This window comes from Cricetulus griseus, chromosome 5 (genome assembly GCF_003668045.3).
Source record: "Cricetulus griseus strain 17A/GY chromosome 5, alternate assembly CriGri-PICRH-1.0, whole genome shotgun sequence".
Classification (NCBI taxonomy): domain Eukaryota; kingdom Metazoa; phylum Chordata; class Mammalia; order Rodentia; family Cricetidae; genus Cricetulus; species Cricetulus griseus.
In genome coordinates, this window is record NC_048598.1 from 55,021,015 (window position 1) to 55,042,231 (window position 21,217).

Genomic DNA, 21,217 nt, shown 5'->3' on the forward strand with positions numbered 1-21,217 from the left:
TAAGCTCTTGTGCTTTATTGAGCAGCTGGGGAATTAGGAAAGGGAAGTGGGATGGAGATATGATTATGTTCCCAAGTGAAGGTTTCAAGTTGGGCTTTGCAGAGGGTATAATTAGTATGGCCACTGCATCTTGTAAGATGTTTGCCTAGTTGATGGTATAACTTGCCAAAATGGTGTCCTTTGGTCAGGAGAGCTGAAGGAATGGGGGGTTGGGCTTAGAGTCTGAGAATTTCCCTTCCTCAGCAGAGATGTACTGAACCTCAGCTCACACTGTGACTCTCATGACCCTACTGTCCTACCCTGCTTCTCTGTTCACCAGGGCTGAGCCCAAACCTCAATGCTGTGGCCCCTACAAGGAAGGGAACCTGAGGCCCAGCTGGGGGACTTAGCAATGCAAGTGGCCAGACTCCTAGCCAGAGGGTGTGAGGTACCATGTGCCAAAGGAAGAGCTAAGCCGTAGCAAGTGCCTCCTTGATGGCACTGGTGAGTGGGAAGCGTAGATTCTGCCCACAGAAGGAGCCCCGGAAGTCATCCAAATCCAGCGCCCACACCATGGCTCCTGCCAGCTGCTTGCTTTTCAGATACTGCACCTGGTGGAGGAGGTCCCGAGCAGACAGGGTTGGTTGTTTTGGTGAGGTGTGGGGGGAACTGTGTTCTGGGGCCCTTCCCCGTAGGACCCCCCCACACACACACCCAAGCTCAACCCTGGTGCAGGAGAGCAAATCTAGCTGGGGTGTGGCTTCCGGGACACCTACCTTGTTTTTGACGCTCTCCTGGTCGTCATACCCCACCCACTGGTTGCCCTTGGTGGCATAGGGAACCTGCTGGCCAAGGATTCTCTGCACCTCGGCTCCTTTGAGGAAATCACAGATCTGAGTAGAGAACCGTGGGGGTGAAAGGGGAGGCTTGTCAGGCCACTAGCAGTCAACCTTCAGTCCTGTAGCCTCCCTCTCCTGAGGCTTCAGGCTGCAGGCGTCATGCAAATTTATGAAAAACAGATGCAAATGTCTCAGAGTTCAGCTGCTGTTGCCTAAAGGCTTTAGAGATGATTGCCTCCTCCGTCTTTAACAGGGATGTGAGGAATGTGAGCTGATAACCAGGGCTGGCTCTAGACCACTTGGAGCATCAGAGGCTTACACCCACAGAGACCATTGCTTTTCCTGGACCGGAATGAAGACCCCAGGTCTGAGGCCAGAGGAATATTCTAGAAGCTTGGTGCCTGCTGGAGGTTTTCAGGAATAAGAGGCTTAAGTCTTCCTAGGGATTGCTAGGGCAAACAAGCATGATTTTATTCCCAAAGGAGAAAGTGTGTGTGGTTAGGGAGGCGAGGCCCTTCTTCCCTGGGGCAGCCTATGAAGCAACATCATTACCTACCTCATAGTAGGCGAGGGTCCCTTCCTCCTTGGTGAACCGGCCTGGTAACCCTGGCCCTGAGATTGGAGCTCCCACCCGAGTCTCAGAAGATGCCAGAGTGAAGCTCTTCCCAAAGGTGGGGATTCCCATCACGAGCTTGCTGGCCGGGGCTCCCAGTCTCAGAATGTACCCCACAGCATAGTCCTGGGGGTAAGACAGAGAGGGCAGGAACAGTTAGCTGGGCTGGGTGGTGTGCAGATAGGGATGTACAATTAATACTGCTTGCCTTGACAGGTGCGGTGACGCTTGGAGCGCGCAACTGGGAATCCCTGTCCCTCTGGGAACTGATAATGCCAGTTAAAAGAATGATTTTTAAAGGTTGTTCTTGAAAAGCTCCTTGTAGTCATAAGAAGGGATTATTAATGTGTGACAGACACAGAAATTGGCTGGCTGGCTCCGGCTGCACAGTGAGTAAATGACAGGCTGAAGCTAGATTCCAACCTCTAAGTCTCCAACCTTTCTTTGCTCTGCCCCCTCTTGCTTTCACTCAGTCTACCCAGAAAGACTTTCCTCAGTTTCCTCACCTGTGGAATGGCTTTCATAACCTATATGATCACGAATGGACTGGGAAAGAGAGGAGGATGACTGTCTGTGCACTGGCAGGTGGCAGGACTTTGTATCTCCCTCGCATCATCCTTCCAGGAACCTACCACATTGCTGAATCTGTCAGAACTAGTGTCCTTTAGGCCTCGGAAGAGGGGGCTGTGATGTCCTGTGGTTTGGCGCCAGGCTCCGTGGAAATCGTAGGTCATGAGACTAATAAAATCCAGGTGTCTGAGAAAAAGGAGTTGGAGGTAAGGTGGGAAATTAGAAATATTCTTGACTTCACAGCCAAGGCTCAGCAGGATATGGGACGAAGGCATCTGAGAAACAGAGCATTAACCCAAAGCCTGAAGCTTCAGAGACTGCCGTTCTGACTACTAGCCCACTTCTCCAGAGCCACTCCCAAGTGTGGGCTCTAGGTCCTGGTGGTGCTTTGAGGGTGAGAATGGGCTAATCTGTGAGGCTCCTAGCACACACACACACACACACACACACACACACACACACACAGAGGAGCTGTTCTCTGCTTCACCTCAGCCCTCCATTCCTGACATGTTTGTTTTGGCAAAAGCCAGTTAAAAGTGCCATGGACAGCCTAGTATGGAAGGAGCAGGATCAAAGGCTGGATCAGCCTACATTCATTCAGGGTAGGGAGTGCTCAACAGCCCTATGGAGAAGGGGCTGTAGGCAGAAGGCCGTAGTGTGAGCTTCAGAGATTCAGAACAAATGGGTGTACCATCTCTTTCCCATGGGAGGTTTAAAACACCAGACTAACTACACCCCTAAGGTCCTAAGGGGCACTGAAGATCCTTGTTCCTTACTCCTGGGTTTCCTGTGACTTGCCTGTGCCCTAGGGAGAGATGCTGCATGGCTGTTGGCAGTTCAAATTCACGTGTGAGGAGAAAGGGCTGGACGATAGGAAAGGGAGCTGCCTCCCTCTGCAGTCTGACACAGTTTTCTGGGTGTCAGTTGCCTCTCCCCGATCTGCTGGGCTTAGCATGGAGAGAACACCTTGGAGTGTCTGGTACATCGTATAATTCTTTCTACTACCTCTTTCAAAATTCATTCATAGCAACTCTCTCAATTGGCCAACAATATTCCAAGTGTAAAAGGGATGTGTATAGGGCTCACCGTGGCCCCTTTAACAATTGGGAGACTGAGCCATGGAGAGGGGAGAGACTTGTCAACATTTATATATCAACATTTGGGGATTCCTGAGTCTTCATGGGATGCTAGGGCTGTGAGTGGGGTGAGTGTTGCCTGTAGAGGCTTCTGGGGTGCTGCCAGGGCAGGAGACTCACTGGGATATCTGGGCGATGTCGTAGCCGCTGTCAAGGGCCACCTTCCCGGCCGACAAAGCTGCGCTGAGCAGGAGTTTCTCTGTCCCTGGTTGGACTTCCTTTGTGAATTCGGCCTTTAGTTCCTGAGTGGAGGCAAGCAGGGAAGGGAAAGGGGCCAGGTGCATGAGAGAAGGGCAGATGTGAGGAGATCAAGGTCCTGGGTGCCTTGCTGACTTCCCCACCTGCTGTGGTCATTGGCCTGCCTGGCAGTCAGGCAGAGTGAGTGGTCTGCCCCAGCCCCATCCTCAGGATACCTCGTGCTTTTGCTAAAATAGGATTTGAGAGCTGGGGAAATAGTGACCTGAGGTTGACCCCCAGAACCCACACGAAAAGAATAAATAGCTAGGCAGAGTAGTATGTGCTTGTAACCTCAGCACTGGGGAAGTGGAGGCTGGCAGATCCTCAGGGTTCACTAGCCCATCAGCCTACTCTATTTGGTAAATTCCAGGCCAATGAGAACACTTATCTCAAAAGAACAAAACAAGGCAGATAGTGCTTGAGGAATGACACCTGAGTTAGTCCTCCACACATAGTTTGCACATATGTGTAAACACCCCTGTACATACACATTGACATACACACACGCGCGCGCGCACACACACCACACATACACACACACCACACACACACAAACTTACACACACACTCAAACTTACACACACACACTCAAACTCACACACACACATGCACACACTCAAACTTACACACACACCACACACACTCAAACTTACACACACACACACACTCAAACTTACACACACACCGCACACACCACACACACACCACACACACTCAAACTTACACACACACACACAACACACTCAAACTTACACACATACACACACACACACCACACTCGAACATACACACACACCACACACACTCAAACTTACACACACACACACCAAACACTCAAACTTACACACACACCACACACACTCAAACTTACACACACACACTCAAACTTACACACACACCGCACACACCACACACACTCAAACTTACACACACACACACAACACACTCAAACTTACACACATACACACACACTCAAACTTACACACATACACACACACACTCAAACTTACACACATATACACACACACACACACACCACACTCAAACATACACACACACCGCACACACCACACACACACCACACACACTCAAACTTACATACACACACCCCACACACTCAAACTTACATATACACACCCCACACACTCAAACTTACACACACACACAACACACTCAAACTTACACACATACACACACACACACCACACTCAAACATACACACACACCACACACACTCAAACTTACACACACACACACATTCAAACATACACACACACACTCAAACATACACACACCACACTCAAACACACACACACACACACACACACACACACACACACACACACTTATGGTTTGGACCAATATCATCCTCCTAACCTATGCACACACCCATCAGCATTGAATAACTCCCTGTCCTGGAGGGGCCACCATATTTCCCCAGCTCTCAAATTCTATTTTAGCAAAAGCACAGGGTGTCCTGAGGATGGGGCTGGAGCAGACCACTCACTCTGCCTGATGCCAGGCAGGCCTCTCAGTCTGCATTTTGTTTTACATGAAACTACAAGGTCAAAGAGATTCACCATGGTACTGCAGACGGTTTGTTTATACCATCTCTCTGCCTCTGAAAACTAGAGGTACCCAGCCCTCAGATTGAGCTGTGTGCGTAGTGCATGCTTGGTAGCTGGGGGCATCAGTTTGGGAATGGACATTAGACAACAGACATCTCACTAAGTGGGCAATAGGTAGGTAATGGAGAGTGGGCACCTTGCTACTCCACAGGCTTTGGCCTCTTAGGATTCTGCCCCCACCTCCCACAGTGGCTCTAACATGTCTTCCTTGCTGAAGCCCTTCTGCTCATCCCTGGCTGGGAGGTTCTTGGGTGAAGAGAGCTTCACTAGCTCACATGATGATGCCCTCTCCACACCTCTGCCCTATGCCAAGCACCTTGATCAGGGTGGTGAGATGCTGCTTGTCTCTTGGGCCAGGGTAGAGCCAGGCGAGATCGAGCCCATCAAAGCCATGGGCCCGCAAAAATGGGGCAACCGACTTGATGAAAGTCTTGCGTCTCTGAGAGTTGGAGGCAATCCTTGAAAATCTAGAACAAAACCACCAGAGAATGAGCTTGACACTCATATACCAGGGACCCTGTCCTTGCAATGGGATTGCCAGTGCTTGGGAGCACGGGCCTGAGCTGCCAGATCTAGGATAGCAGACATTCCTGGTGTCCCAGGCTGGGCTGGCATTTTGAGCAGGTTGCAACCAGAGTCAGACTCTCCTGTCTGTAAAATGGGGTGACTGCAATATCTGATACTGTGGTTGGCATAGCAACGGGGGAGAGTCCTGGTGGTCTTCCAGCCCCCGCACTGCCCTGGTTCTGCTCTGATGACTCCAAGGCCCCTGTAACAGTCTCAACCTCTCCATCTTCATTGCTTCCTTCCCACCCCTCCCAGCCTTCATGGTAGTAACTTGGAAGTTGTTTTCATGCCTGAGATATAGTAAGAAGAGCTTTGCAAGAGCTAGGCACACTGGCATATGCCCACAACCCCAGCACTTGGGGCTTGAGGCAGGAGAGTTGTCCAAAGTTTTAGGCTAGCCTGGACTCTGCAGTAAATTTGAGGCAAGCTTGGCAACTTACCAAAAAAAAAAAAAAAAAAAAAAGTATTGCAGAAAACAAACGTTCATTTTTAAATTTTATTTTTATTTATTTATTTTTGCTAAATATCTCTTCCTCTCTGGCCTGGATTTTTTCAAATACATATAAGGCAACCACCCTGGAGACCTCTGTGCCCACTAGTCTGGAGTAACAGTAACCCTCAATATCAGGCCTTGACTAACTCCATCCTGCCCTAGCAATGAGTCCTACCTTTGTGAGCCAAAGTTCCATCCTCCAACAGACAGGAGGGTCTTCAGGTTGGGGTTTCTGTGGGGCAGGAGAATGGGGAGAGAAGGGGTGGAGTGACCTTGTCATGATGCCTCCGACCCCGTATCTGCAGCCCTAGAGGAGTTCTTGCTCGCAGGGAGGCAGGATTAGGTACCTGCCGCTGACACTGGTGCTGTAGGTGGACACGGGCTCCATGGTGGTGACTCAGAGGTTCCCACAGTGAGCAATGGGAGGTAAAAGGGGCTCACAAGCGGTACCATGCTCCACGGATGTTGCTGGGATGAGAGCCCCTTCCCTGAGCCTCGGCGGCACTTCCTGTGACCTTGTCACCATCCCACCATCACCCACCCAGGTTATTCTCCCACTGAAGCCAAGGCCCCTTGGCAATCATCCCTCAGGAGGGTTCTTGGGTCACTGCTGTCCTGGACCAAGATGTTCTACTCTAAGACCAGCCCAGCTACCTATCCCCGTCTCCTTTCATGGTCAGCTTATGGCCCTACCTGGTTTTCAGTGCATTCAGCGTGCCATAGAGTGTCACATCATTCCACTCCCACGTGTCAATCTCATTGTTGCTTATGTTGGCGAAGCTGTAGATGATGTGGGTGCATAGGAAGTGGTCGATGGCATCTGGGAAGCAGCTCCCATCGCCTTCCCGGTACTGGGACCAGTTGGTGTAGTAGCAGACCAGCTTGTATGCAGAGCCTGAGGGAGAAATCTGGGGTGGGACTCAGCGCCAATGTGGTGTGGAGCTGTGGGCCGGGGGTGGGGACAGAGTGCTGAGCAAAATGAAAAGAAATCTTAAAGGAAAGGAACTGGCCCAGCCTCCCCTGCCTGATACAAGCTGATAAGTGAGAATGGTAGGACTGAGGACTTCCTGGAGGCAGTGGCTTCCAAGAAGGAGAGAGGCCTGGCTGTGCCATCCAGTGTGAAAAGATGCCCTGCCTGCAGGCTTGCTCCTACAGTGGGGGTCTTTGATTAAAGAGTGACTTTGTGGGTCTCATCTCTGTCTCAAGGTGGGGGTGACCCTACCTGGTAACCTGAATGGCAGTCCCCAAGCTGGGGCTCATTATCACAAGGGCTGGGGAGTTCTTCCTTTGTTCTAATTCCTCTTACACTTGGCCATGGAAGGAGAAGCAGTGAGCCTCACTCACCCCGTGGCTCCTGATGGCTGTCGCCTAGGGCAGTTTGTAGCAGTCTTCACTGAAGGTGAGCTTTTTAAATTTTGTTGTTTTAAAATAGTTCAAATAAATGGAAGAGTGGGGGCTAAAACATATATCATATATCCATCACCTTGTCTTAACAAGCATTCCCAAGCCCCGTGTGCTAAGACCTCCTCCAGGAGGGGGTGGGTACTCACAGCACTGGAGCAGCATCAGGACCGCAAAGCCTGTGGGGAAATCAGGGTCAGACCCGGTGGCAGGGGAGGGTTGGCTGCTCTTCCTCCTGCCCCCTCCCCAGGCAAGGGGAGGCTTCCCACCTGCTGTACTGCTCCTTTCCTTCCTCCCTTTCAAGCTCTGCCCCACCTCCCCTCCCCTTCCTCCGGCAGGTAGGAGGCTGGACCCACTGTGCAGTAGCTCTTTGAACAGCTGGAGCCCTTTAGCCCTACAGTCCCACCTGACCCAGCCCAGAGACCTGTCAGTGCCACCCTCACTCCCATCCTGGCTTCAGCAGAGATGGGCATGGTGGCCTCTCCCAGGACCCAGCTTCCTACACAGGGTGTCTCCCCAGGCTTCACTCTTCCTTCTTATACCTACCCCACTCCACTCTCCACACCCCCAAACAATCCTCCTTACAGGAACTGAGCTGTGTGTAAACCCAACTGCTGGCCAGTGGAGGTGGAGAGCCCATACAGGATATTGGGAAACCCTGGAGTTTTGAAAGCCTCGGGCCCAGTCTTGCAGTACCTGCCAGCTGAAAGGTCATAGGGACAATGATGGAGGGCCTCCCTGGGCGTGACAGTCACATCTCCAAAATCTTCCTGCCATTTCCTCTCTCCCTACCACTTGCTTCTTGCCAGTACTCTCCCGGCTTTCCTGGCAGCTCCTGTCTGTGGCTCCAGCCCTCCATCCAGGCCCTCCGCCAGGCTGAAGCAGGCACAATTGGGTTATGTAAGCCGTGGCACCCAAATAAGGCCACCATTATATTGCCTGGCCTCCCCTCAGATTTTCTGTTTCCTGGCTGTTTGCACACTTGGCCGAAGTCTAGGTAAGGACCAGAGACCCTTGGGGACTGTTGGGGGGGGGCAAATCCCTCCTTTAAGCAATTGCTGATTATTGAATCCGGGAAATTGGGACAGGAGAGAGAAATTCCCGAGAAGGCTCTGAGCTCTAAGGCTGCCTCCTCCTCTTTGGATGCCAGTGCAGAAGAGTGAGAAAGGCTCTGCTGTAAAGCCCAAGACTGCGGTGAAGTGACGCAGGGTAAACATGGGGACTGTAATGGCCAGTGGTGGATCCTCCTGGGAGCAGCAGCAACAGGCTCTCAGATCAATATTGCCTCTTCTCTCAGTGATGTTTTTGAAACCCAAACCCAATGAGGCATCCCACTCTAAACCCTACAGTGGCTTCCAGGGGCTCTTAGTGAAAGAAGCAGCTTAGATGAAGCAAGAGCTCTACTCTGTGTGGCCCTAGCTTCCGCCCTCTGTACTAACCAAAGGCATTCCATTTTCCATTGTTGTTTTTCCAAGGCAAGCATCAAGATGCAGCTCATGCTGATCTCAGGCTTACAGGTTCCTGCCGCAGTCTCCTGAGTGCTGGGATTGCTGGTGTACACTGCCATCTTAGTGCTGGGATTGCTGGTGTACACTGCCATCTTAGTGCTGGGACCACTGGTGCACACTGCTGTGTTAGTGCTGGGATCACTGGTATACACTGCTGGGATCACCGGTGTACATTGCTGGGATTGCTGGTGTACACTGCCATGTTTACCTAAACAACAGCAGCAACAACAAAGAAACAAAGAAAAAACCCTTACAAAACCCATAAGACCTAATGGCTGCAACACCAAAGAACCCCACCAGAGCAGAACAAACAAAGATACTTCTCAGGGAAACTCTGTGAGCTCTGGACCTTGTTTATGGACACTTTTTTTTTTTTTTTGAGGTGGGAACAAAAATCCAGGATAATTCCATCCTTTACAGACTGTACGTAACATATAACTAGTAGACAGTGAGTGAAAAGCTCGGAACTCAGAGGTCAGAATGGATTAGAGAGGCTTCCCAGTCAAGTCCTCTCATTTTTATAGCTCCACTAGGTCAGCTCTCTCAGATCCTCTGGCTCTGTCTGAATAGAAACACTCCATAGGCAAACAGTTCTTCCAGAGCTGGCCTTTAGCCACTTTGAGGTGGGGGGGGGGCTGATCCTCAGCACTGAACAACAGAGAAGCAATGATGGCAGTCAAGAAAAGCAGCAGGAGGAAGCTTCTAGACTACAGCTCTCCTTAGGACTCCAGGACAGGGGCTCTCAGCTCTACAGGTGTTACAGCCTTTGTGCCGACCCAGGAAGTGTGGGTTCCTCAGCCTTTGACAGCAGTAGCCAGCCTCACACCTTTCCGGCAGGCCTGAGCACTTAGTGTTTCACTTCCTGGTCTTGGTATCTGAGACCCTTGACTCTGTAGGCTCAACTGCTCTTTGGAACTCTTCTAGTGACTGGGGCTTGCAGTGTCTTCAGCCTTCCAGCTCTCCCTTGGCTGCACTGGCCACTCGCTGCTTTTGCAGTTCTGCAGCCCCATCTCTTCTGTTAAGCAGCTACCTCTTTGACTTGCCTGCTGCTGCTGCTCCTTGGCTGCCCCATTTCTGCTGACCTGATGTCTTTGCTGCTTTTTCTTGTGTCACCAGCTCAGCCCAGGCTACTAAATGTAGATAAGAAAAGAACACCCAAGAGAAGCCTTTATTGGGCCTAAAGTTGCAACAATGAGAGATAGGATGCCTCCCAGCCAACTCCTGAACAGCCACACATAAGCAGAGACCTATGTTTGAACCAATTATAGCACACCTCACAGGCAATGGGAATTTGAGGTTTTACTAAAAACTTTAAGCCTTCAACTAGGCCAGGAGGGGGAGTACTCCCTTCTGGAAGAGGTGGACATGGTTGATGGAGTTTATCAAGGCAAAAATGTCTGAGACAAACTGTTTGAAACAGCTCTGGCTGACACTGGGCCCCAAGAGTCAAAACAATCAACTGTGATCATTGTACCCTTTTATCACGGTGCCTGTGAGGGATCCAAAATGACTGGTGCTAGCATAAGGGTGGACTAGCTTTCTTATTTGTTAGTTTGTGTAGGATTTCACTGTGTGGCCCTGGCTGTCCTGGAATTCACTACGTAGACCATGCTGGCCTTGAACTCACAGAGACCCTCCTGCCTTTGCCTCAGGAGAGCTGGGATTAAAAGCATGTGTTGCCACACCCCTCCTGTCTGTCTGGCTTTTAGACTGACAGTCTTTTTGCTCAAGGCAGCTGGAACAGCAAGGAGAAACCCAATAGCTGCTAATTAGGGAGTTGTAATGCCAGGTCCCCTAATACCTTTGCTAATTTACAGGAGAATTAGGAAGAGTACTTACAGTAAGGGATCAATCACTAACATGAAAAGTGGTTTTAATATTACTAAAGGTGCTTAACATTTGCCCAGCACCCCAGGGAGAGGTAGGCCCCCATCTGTCTTAGATGTTATCCAGGATAGATTCTCAGCCTTCCCTTAAGGGCCCTGTCAATGCCCAAACCTTCTAGCCCTATGCTGTATAACCACACAAGAAGGCTGGTCCTGACTTAGACTCTGGGTGGCAAAGTTCACCACAGGTTTCTTTAAGGTGACTGGCATCTTTTGAACCAAAGACGATTGACAGCAATGGCAGCCACTGAGATGTGTCCCCTGTTTGTTTGAGACACCGTGTGGAAGACTTCCTTCCACTTCTGATGAAGATAGTACAGAGTAGCCCAACAGGGCACAGAATATGAAGAAAATGCTGCCTGTCTTCATCTTTTCCTTTGTTAGACATTCTCTCGTGGGTAGGTTTGGATTGCTGGAAGCCTTCTGGTCCTGTGAGCCCTTAAACTCATTAATTCCTTAATGAGCACATTGTCACACTGCCTGTCCCTGGGGGCAGCTACCTCAGAGGCACTTACTAAGGGTCCCAAGGCTTACCACTTCCTATTCCACCTCACACCATGCTCCATTCAATAAACTACGTCTAGCATCTTCTTTCAGAGCTTGATACTTGCCCCCTCAGCTTTTGCATATGCCATGTAGAATAACCATGAAAGGCTGGAGATTTTACCATATGCTCAGCAGCCACAGTCTTACGGACTCTATGTCAGCGATGGTTCTAGTGCCCTTTTTATTGCTCTGATGGACACTGTGACTAAAGCAATTTAGAGGAGGGGTTTGTTTCAACTTCCATTGTTGAGGGAAGTCAGGACAGGAATTCCAGCAGGAACCTGAAGCAAAATGGTAATGATGGAGGAATGTTGTTCGTTGGCTCACTAGCCTGTGCTTACTGGCTATTTTACTATAGACCAGACAATTTTCCCAGAACTGGTGCTGCCCAGGGAGGGCCAGCCTGCCTACATCAATTACCAGTTGCCATAATCCCCTCAGTCACACCCACAGGCCAATCTGATCCAGGAAATCCCTCGATGAGACACTCTTCTCAGGTAGGCTTCGTCAAGTTGGCCTTTACAACTAATTAGGACAAAGATAAAGTGCTTTTTATCACTCAGGAACAGCAAGCAGCACGAACTTCAGGTTTGAATGACCTCCACTGGGACCCCAAGCCTGATGCAGTAGCAGCCTGGGGGATGCTGTGTAGACCGTGGGTTGTATCACAGCAGAAGAAACCCTGATTTAAGGAACTTAGATCTTTTAGAAAGAGCTGTAAGCACTTGACCCTGGAGAGAGACATTTTCCTTTTTGAGATGCACAGAAGACATGCTGTGTGCTGTAGCAGCATCAACGAAAGGACCCCGGAGACCACTCACGGCGACCACTCGCCGTTGAGGACACATGCACATTGCAAAGTGCACCAGAAATGCTGCCCAGTGCTGCCCATCTGTGGCCAGTCTCTCCTCCTCATCCTTCTCATTTCTTCAGGGCTCCTTGCCTCCAGCAAAGGCAGAATCTGGAGGGAGGGTGCAGCTCACAAGGCCTGACTGAGTACTGTGTCACTGTCCCCAAATCTTGATCTGTTTATAACTGCATTATGTGGATAGAAGACTTTATGGATGCCAAGTCCTGAGCTAGACCGTGAAGTCAATAAGCACAAGGACATGGCCTCCCATCCACCTGTGTGCCCACCTGAGTGCCGATGCCCAGGGGCTACTTAGAGAAGCTTGTGAGAAATGGCCTGGGAAGCAAATGTGTGATCTGAAAGGGACACACCACTCCAAATTCTATTTTAAGTTTGAGCCCAGTGTTCTCAAATTTTCATGCCACTCATCTGGACACCTGTGAATGGCTGACTCAGGAGGTACCAGGCAACCACAAAATCAGTGTCCTGACTTCTGCCCCTGATCAGATCTCCCTAGGCTCCCAAGCTCCAGAGGTCAATCCTTGGCTCATCCAATCAGTGCTCACTCAGAACATGCTGGATAACTAGCATTGTGGTTGGTGGCAGAGACAGAAAAGGGAGAGAGAACAGTTAGTGTTCTTGAGAAGTTCAAGGTCTAGCAAAAGTTATGGATGTCAAAGGAAGAAAGCAAACCACTTGCATCACAGTTGTGATAAGTTGAATGAGTCAATCCTCCCAAGGGTGGGGACCTTTTAAAGAGGGAATGTTGAGTAGGGTTCCTGAGAAAATGGTATGTACACTGAAGAGGGAAGGGACCAGGCAAGGGGAAAAACCTATGGCCAAGTCCAGCGGTATAGACCCGTGTTCACAACTTCTCAGGAGCTCAGGGCCAGCCCAGGCTACACAAGTTCAAGCCCAGTCTGAATAACTAAGGGAGACCCTGTCTCAAAATAAACAATTAAAAAGGGGGGTGGAATATAGCTTAGAAGTAGTCACTTGTCCAGGCCAAATGAGAAGGAGGGGGAATAGGTAGTAGGAGAAATGGCAAAAACCTAGGCAGGAACAGGCTGTCATGAGAGATTAAGACATGAAGAATCTAGGAAGTAGGCATAAGATAAAGCCTGTGGGTAGACATGGCCACCTCTCAGAAGACAAGTTCCTGGAACCCCTGGGTGGCCGTTCAGGCATAATTGCTTGGATCCTTCTTGCCTGGGTGGTCATGGTAATGACCAAGGAGGGAATCCTTTTTCTCACAGGCAGGTCTTGTCCTCCAGGCGAGCCTCTGCCAATAGGAGTTGATTCCTGGCTGGGAACTGTACACACAGGTGTGTGTATGGTCAAAGGCTCCAGCAGAAACACTGCACCAAGGAAATGATTACTTCTGAAAATAAAAAAAAAATTAATCAAACTCCTGAAAGAATGAGTGTTAACTGCACAGCCAGGCCAAGGAAGGGAAGGATGACCCCATTGCCTCCATGCTGGGGCCAGAGTGTTCGCAATGGCTCTGCACAGTGAAGTGTGTCTTCACTTGGCAGCCTAGAGAAAATGGGGTAAAGTTGGTTTGGCCAGAAAGGCACACGTACAGGAAATAGTGAAAGCTTAATATTTTGGGGGTCTGGAAGAATCAGTCAGTTACTGGGATTCTCTCCACCCACCCATAGTGGGTTTTCATTTCATTACTGAATGAAACAAAGTTCAGGGTTTTTCCTTCTTGGGGGTCACTTTTTGCCCCCAAGGTGTGAACTGGGTTCTATACTATATTTCGCAGCTTTCTGCTTCAAAATCATTGTTAATATTATTTATCAGGCTATGATGTACCTCCATTGGCATAAGGGAGCTACAGGTGGACACGTACTTTCTTTTTGTAGGGCTGGGGAAACTAAACCACAGGCTGAGGTTTTTCAGTGAGCTTTTTGCCTAAGGCTCTCTAGCGCCCTGGAGCCTCGAATTGCTCTTGCGGGCAAAGTAATTATGAGGCATCGTTATTGGCACCATTTTCTCTAAGATCCTCATATTTGTTAATATTCTTGACCTGCTGGGAAATGAAATTATTTATAACCTGTAAGTCTGGGAATTTCTAAGTCATAAAGCCAAAGGAGCATTTTCTAGAAAACCTCATGGGCATCATTTCCACAGTCAAGTGTGGCCCCTCCCTCTTGGTCCCTCCCCTTTCTCTTCCTCTTCTGCAGTGCTAGGGTTGGCCCCAGGGCCCTGAAGCACTGGGCTACTAACTGAACAGCCCACTGACTCCACACCAGTCTTTGTTTCTTATTAGTGAGCTTATTCTGCGTCTTTGTTGCCTAAACTTTCTGAGATGTCAGTGCAGAATGCAATTGCAGCAATGTAAAGAGCTGTGTGGTTAGAAAGAACTCCGCCCTCCACATCTTATACTCTTGATAGCTGATTTCTTTCCTGACCTTCCAGCACCACCCAGATGGAGTCTTGTCACCCTGTGGGTTTAGAGCCCATTCCCCATCCTTGCTATTTCTTCTTGGTAATTTCCATCCACTGCTCCTGCCCCAGCCTCTGCTATAGTCTGGTTCATCTTCATTGTCAATTTGACTGACTCGGGAATCACCTGGGAGACATACCTCTGGCCATGTCTGTGATCCTGTTTTCCCAGGACCTTAACTGAAGAGACAAGACTCACTCTGAACATTGGTAGCACCAAGGTGTGGACTGGGGTCCCAAATCTCATAAAAAAGGAGGGATAAGAGTCTACAGTTAATCTACCCTGAATCCTCTCAAGGTCTTTTCATCTCAGAAGCAAAGCTGGACTGGGCCTGGGTATACCGGGTGCTACAGACTGGCTTTTTGTTTGTTTGTTTGTTTGTTTTTTATTTTGTTTTATTTTTTAACATTTTAAAAATTTATTTTTTATATTCCAATCCCAGTTCCCCTCCCTCCTCTCCTCCTGTCCCCCACTTTCTCCCCCACCTGCCATCTGCTCCTCGGATAGGGTAAGGTTTCCCCTAGAAAGTCTACTAAGTTTGTCACATCTTCTCATTGAGGCAGGACCAAGGCACCTCTCCATCCTCACACCCCTGTGTCTAGGCTGGGCAAGGCATCTCTCCATCTAGAATGGGCTCCACTAAGTCAGTTTGTGCATTAGAGGTAGACCTTGCACCCACTGCCAGTGGCCTCATTTATTGCCCCAGACGCACCATTGTCACCTATATTCAGGGAGTCTAGTTTGGTCTTTTGCAGGTTCCCCGTTTGTCAGACCTGAGTCAGTGATCTCTCACTGACCAGTTGATTCTGTGGGTTTCCCCATCATGGTTTTGACTCCTTTGTTTATATTTTCGATCCTCTCTATCTTCGATTGTACTCCAGGAGTTTGGCCCATTGGTTAGTTGTGGATTTCTGCATCTGCTTACAGGCTGGTTTTTTTTTTTTTAATCTTTTTAAAAGTGTGTGTGTGTGTGTGTGTGTGTGTGTGTGTGTGTGTGTGTGTGTCCAGTTGAGTGCCAGCACTCTCTGCTCTCTGCTTCTTGGTCAGCCAAGATGAGGAGTCCCAATTGCATGCTCCTGCCCATCAGCAACTCTGCTATGTCTCCCCCACCGTGATGGACAGCACCCTCCTAAACTATGCTCCAAACTAAAGTCCCTCTTCCCTTAGCTGCTTTCTGCCAGGTATTTAGTCACAACAACCTGCAGAGCCATCAGCTGCCATGTACACATATGATAGGGCAATGAGCTCAGCCTCTCTCGGACAGTAAGATCCTGCTGCCATGGTCCCTGTACCTATAACAATGGTCCCCAAAAAAGCCTGCTTTGCTATACTTCAACAAATGCCATTAGGTTTTTTTTCCTTTAACACACATTTAACTAAATGGAAATTTTGGCATAGTCAATATCCAATTACATTTCAGTAAGAAATAATGACAGAGTTTTATTGAACCTACATAAATAACCTACGTAACCATAAACATCAATTCCATTTAGACATCTATAATGATTAATTTGGTTACATTTTCTGCCTTGGATTTATAAGAACATTTGACCATAAAAAGTAAGTGAATTTCCAAAGGCCTGCTTTTTGGCCATTGCTATTGTTTCACAGACAGAGCCAATCAGTTAATGCCATTTAATTTACAGAACTGTTCTTTTTCAATTGTCCTGATGACACACTATATTAGACTCTATATTAATAGCACTTCAAAAGCTGAGGCAGGACCATCCTGAGTACAGGGAAGTCTGAGGTTCATGGAGAGTTCAAGGCCCATCTGGAAAAAAAAATGTATGTTAAGATCTTTTGTGGAATTATTGTTTCCTTTTGAGAATTTAAAGTTCAGTTGGGACAAAATGTAAAGATTGTTTCTATGTGTTGCAAGTATAAAAAAAAATGCTGTTTTGGGGGCTGGAGAGATGGTTCAGAGGTTAAGAGCATTGGCTGCTCTTCCAGAGGTCCTGAGTTCAATTCCCAGCAACCACATGGTGGTTTACAACCATCCGGAATGAGATTTGGTGCCCTCTTCTGGCATGCAGGCATACGTAGATATACATAATAAATAAAATCTTAAAAAAAATTACTGTTTTGAAGACAAAACAAAAAGTTAAAACATTAATAATTTTTAGATTGAAGTGTCAGTCTTGTGAATATATTGCACTAAGTAAAATATATTATTTTAAAAAATGCCTCATCTCAATTTGTGTAGGCATAACCTGGTTAAAGGAAGGTGAGAATGGATTAAACAGGAAGGAATCCACTGTGTCAACTAAAATAAAATATTAAGCTGGGCATGGTGGCACACTCTTTTAATCCCAGTGCTTGGGAGGCAGAGCAGGCAGAGCTCTGTGAGTTCCAGGCCAGCCTGGTGATGTGGGATAATGCTCTTGTGATGATTATTGCATGCCGTGTGCGCTCAAAGATGATCCGTAGTCCGTAAGGCTAAGATTTCTTTACTCAGATAAACACCAGCCCAAACGCAAAGCCAGAGCATGCAGGGGCAGCAAGGCAGCCAGGCCAGAGAGAGGGGCTAGAAAGAAGGCGCTATTCACGTGTGCGCAGTCCCTTAACCGTTCCTTAGACCTCCCCTGACCACACCCTCACGGGCATGTCCCCACACACCTGTCTGGGCTACTAGGAGGCGGGGCTTCAGTGTCTCCCTACAATTCCCCTTTTAGTCTAAAAGAGGATTAAAACTTAATAGTGTAAAACATCCAAAATTAACAATCATAAAGGTGAAATATACAAAGATACAATAATCTGCTATTGCACATCCTATGTCTATTTCCTTACACTCTTGTACACTGTAAAGATTTGTCACTTGTATTGGTTAATAAAATGCTGATTGGCTAGTAGCCAAGCAGGAAGTATGGGTGGGGCTACTGGACTAAGAATTTGGGAAAGAGGAAGGCAGAGAGTAAAATGCCATGTATCTATCGAGGAAGCAATTGATCTGGGCATCGCCGGTAAGCCAAGACCACAGATTAATAGAAATGGGTTAATAATTAGGAGAGAGCTAGCCATTAAGATACTCGAGCCATCAGCCAAACAGTTTATAATTAATATAAGTCTCTGTGTGTTTATTTGGTACTGAATGGCTGCAGGGCCGGTGGGACAGAAACTTCCATCTACAGCATGGTCTACAAAGTGAAACCCTGTCTCAGACAAACAACCGAACAAATACTAATTATAATAAAGGAAGGTCATTCATTCATTTGGTACTGGGTAGTTCCTTTCTTCTTTGACTTTGGGCCAGGTGTCTAGCTCCTACAATACTGGGTACTTTTTACTTTGTTTTCCGCTTAATTCTGTCCTTATAGCAAGAAAGTGGCTGTAGATAATAGCAACCCTAGAAACATGGATGTGTTCCAGTCAAACTTTGTTGATAGCTACTCAGGGTTGTCCTGAGGACCATGGCCTGCTGACCTCTGTTTTGTAATCTAGGCCAACATGACTCTAGAGGTTCTGTTTGGTCACAGGTCCAACACCAGAGTTTTTGGAGAAGCTTGTCTTCATGGGCACATGACTGACCCTGCAGGGTCAGCAGTCAAGGCTCCAGGTTTGGTTAGGTTTTTCTATTTGTTGTTGTTGTTGTTGTTGACAAAGAGCTTCTTTCTACAGCTCTGCTCCAACTCACTCAGTCTTCTCCCACCTCACCACAGTGCCCAGCCAAGGCAGGTTCTCACTGATGCTCTCTTGTTATTCCTTCCTGACCTTAGTTTATGGCTGGGACCTTTATAGATGCAATGAAAAAGGAACTGGTGTCCGTGTACAGCAGGATTAGACCGATCTGCTTAAGCAATGTAAGTAGAGGAGAGAGTCTCAGTGAGAATTACTATGCAGCCCTATTCACGTCAGAGGGACAGCAGCAACAACCATTCCAGTCAGAAAGTTGGAGCTGGCTGTCAATGTTTCTTAAACCTCGAGACAGATTTTTTAAAACAACAGTTAAAAATTATTTAACTGAGTGAGTGGAGGCATGAGGCATACCACAGAGCGCATGTGGGGGACAGAGGACAACTTGCAGAAGTTAGTTTTCATGTTCTTTCGTGTAGGCTCTGGGGATCAAACCCAGGTTGTGAGCAAGCTTTACCCCCTGAGCAGCCTCTCTGGCCCCCAGATTTTAAAGTAAGTGAATGTATTGAAAAGGTTTTTTGTGTCAGTCTTTATATCTGAATGTCAGAATGTTTCATTTCAAAGAAAAATGTATGGCTTTTTACAGTAGAGTCTTTGAATTATTTAAATGAATACATTTTATTTATAAAAACTCAATAAAACTGATGTTTCTTTTTGACAAGTATGAATAACTAAGATTGATCTCATAATTATGTTGCTGTAACCAATCATTTGACAAATATCAAGCATAACTATTTTTAAAGATTTTATTGATCTCTTGCTTTATGTATATTCTTTTTCCCTGCATGTATTATGTGTACTATGTGAATGCCTGATGCCCACTGAGGCCAGACAAGGGCACTGGATTCCCCAGAACTGATTGTAAATCACTGCATGGGTATTAGTAACAGAACCTGGGTCCTCAGCAAGAGTGTCAAATGCTCTTACCCTCTGAGCCACTTCTCCAGGCCCAGAGTAATTATTTTTAATATTTCCTCTTTTGTACCCATGGTGACCTGAAAAACCTGTAGAGGCTTGGAGTACAGCTCATCAGTAGAGTTTCCCAAGCCCAGCCTGGGTTCCATTCCCTGCACTCCAAAATAAAATGACCCTAAAAAATATCTATATGTAGTTTTTTATTGTTCTGGATAAGGAGAATGAATAAGGGCACAGTAAGAAAAATCTGAACTGTCAGAAGATAAAAACAAGACATGAACCTATAAGTGTGTAAAGACCACGAATAGCTATAAATAAACTTAAAAATATACATCAGGGCTGAGGAGATGGTTCAGTCAGTAAAGGGCTTGCTGTACAAATATGAGAGCCTGAGTTTAGTCCCTAGAGCTGACTGAATTTAGCTGGGTGCAGTGTCCTGGCTTGTAACACAGCACTGGGGAGGTGGAGGCAGCAAGATCCTAGGGTCCAGTCTTAACAGGGCTGATGGGACTAAGGCCAATTGCAGACTCTGTCTCAAAAAACAAGGGTGAACTGGCAAGAAAGCTCAGCCAGGAGAGAAATGCTGGCTACATATAGTCAGGGCTTTAGTGACCCCGGCCATACTGCACTTTGATAGGATGGGACGAAGCCCTACACTAGCATTCAGCTCTTCCATTTGATGACTTAGGGACATCACTCGGCCTCTCTGAGCCTCACTTGCTCCAGGATTAGTGCAATGATAAGAGGTATCATCAGAAAGTTCACACACAGTAGATGCTTCCAGTAGCCCCTCCTTCTCTTCCACCGCCACCTTAACCCCTGCATTTCAGTGCTGTTCTCACCGTCTGCTGTTCAGAAGGTTGTGTGGCTTCTCTCCTAAGAACTGAATTAGAGGTGCACACAGAAAGAGATACATGGAGTGCTTTCCCTATAATCAAGAAACAAGTCAGACATCAGCAAGAATTCCCTTCAAGTATCTTCAACACAAAACCAGGCCTTCTGACCAAAGAGAGATGGAAAGATGCTCTCCAGAGCTTGTAGGGTGCATGGGGTTTGGGGGAGGAGCTTTATATAAAAAGATGTGGGTAGAGAGAATGATGGCAGCCCCAAGAAGCTTGTAGCCTGACTCCCAAGATCTGTGAATGTTATCTTTCCTAGAAGAGGACTTTGGAAAAGTTGAGCTTCTTAATTGGGGTGGTGGTTTGAGTGAGAAAGGCCCCCATAGGCTCATATATTTGAATACTTGTTCCCCAGTTGGTAGAACTCTTTGGGAAGGATTAGGAGGCGTGTCATTTGGAGCAGGCTTTGAGGTTTCAAAAGCCCATGACTTTCCCAGTTACCCTGTCTGTCTGTCTGTCTGTCTGTCTGTCTGTCTGTCTGTCTGTCTCCTACTTTCAGATAAGGATGTAGGTTCTCAGCTACTGATCCAGGGCCATGCCAGCCTCCTAGTCTGCCTGCTGCTGTGCTTCCCACCATGACGGTCATGGACTCACCCCCTAAAACAGTAATCCCCCAATGAACTCTTTCTTCTGTAAGTTATCTTGGTCTTGGTGCTGTCACAGCAGTAGAAAAGTAACTAAGAGACAATTATTTTAGATGAGTTAACAATGGGAATTATGGAGGTCCAGGCACAGAAAAAGCAAAGTGACAATGTGTTATGATAAATCTTTCCGCCATAAGCCGCGGAGCCCCACCGCCACGTGTACGCTTTACGCCAGCCTCTCGCTTCCGTATTGGTAATTTCCCACTTTAAGAATGGAAACAGATTGGAGGGAATTATTTCAGAGATGGAGGAAAGGGCCACAAACCAAGGATGCAGCATCTTCTAGAAGGGGGAGCAGGCATGAAAATGGCTTCCACTCCGAAGCTCCTAGACAGAAAGCAGTCCTGCTGACACCTTGATGTGACCTTATAAGACCTAATTTGGGCTTCTGATCCCCAGAGCTTAGGATATTATTTGTGTT

General features: G+C 47.7%; 1 protein-coding gene across 1 annotated transcript; it reads right to left on the reverse strand.

Annotated features, from left to right (window-relative positions):
• Window positions 1-8,178, reverse strand: Chi3l1 (chitinase 3 like 1). Its single transcript, XM_027417568.2, has 10 exons — window positions 8,160-8,178; window positions 7,613-7,642; window positions 6,756-6,957; window positions 6,238-6,294; window positions 5,319-5,469; window positions 3,258-3,379; window positions 2,064-2,187; window positions 1,375-1,557; window positions 756-872; window positions 1-590 (listed from the first exon to the last, which is right to left on the reverse strand). The coding sequence occupies exons 1-10, from the start codon at window positions 8,176-8,178 to the stop codon at window positions 450-452; spliced, it is 1,146 nt and encodes a 381-aa protein (XP_027273369.1). The 3' UTR covers window positions 1-449.
• Between the last annotated feature and the right edge of the window lie 13,039 nt (window positions 8,179-21,217).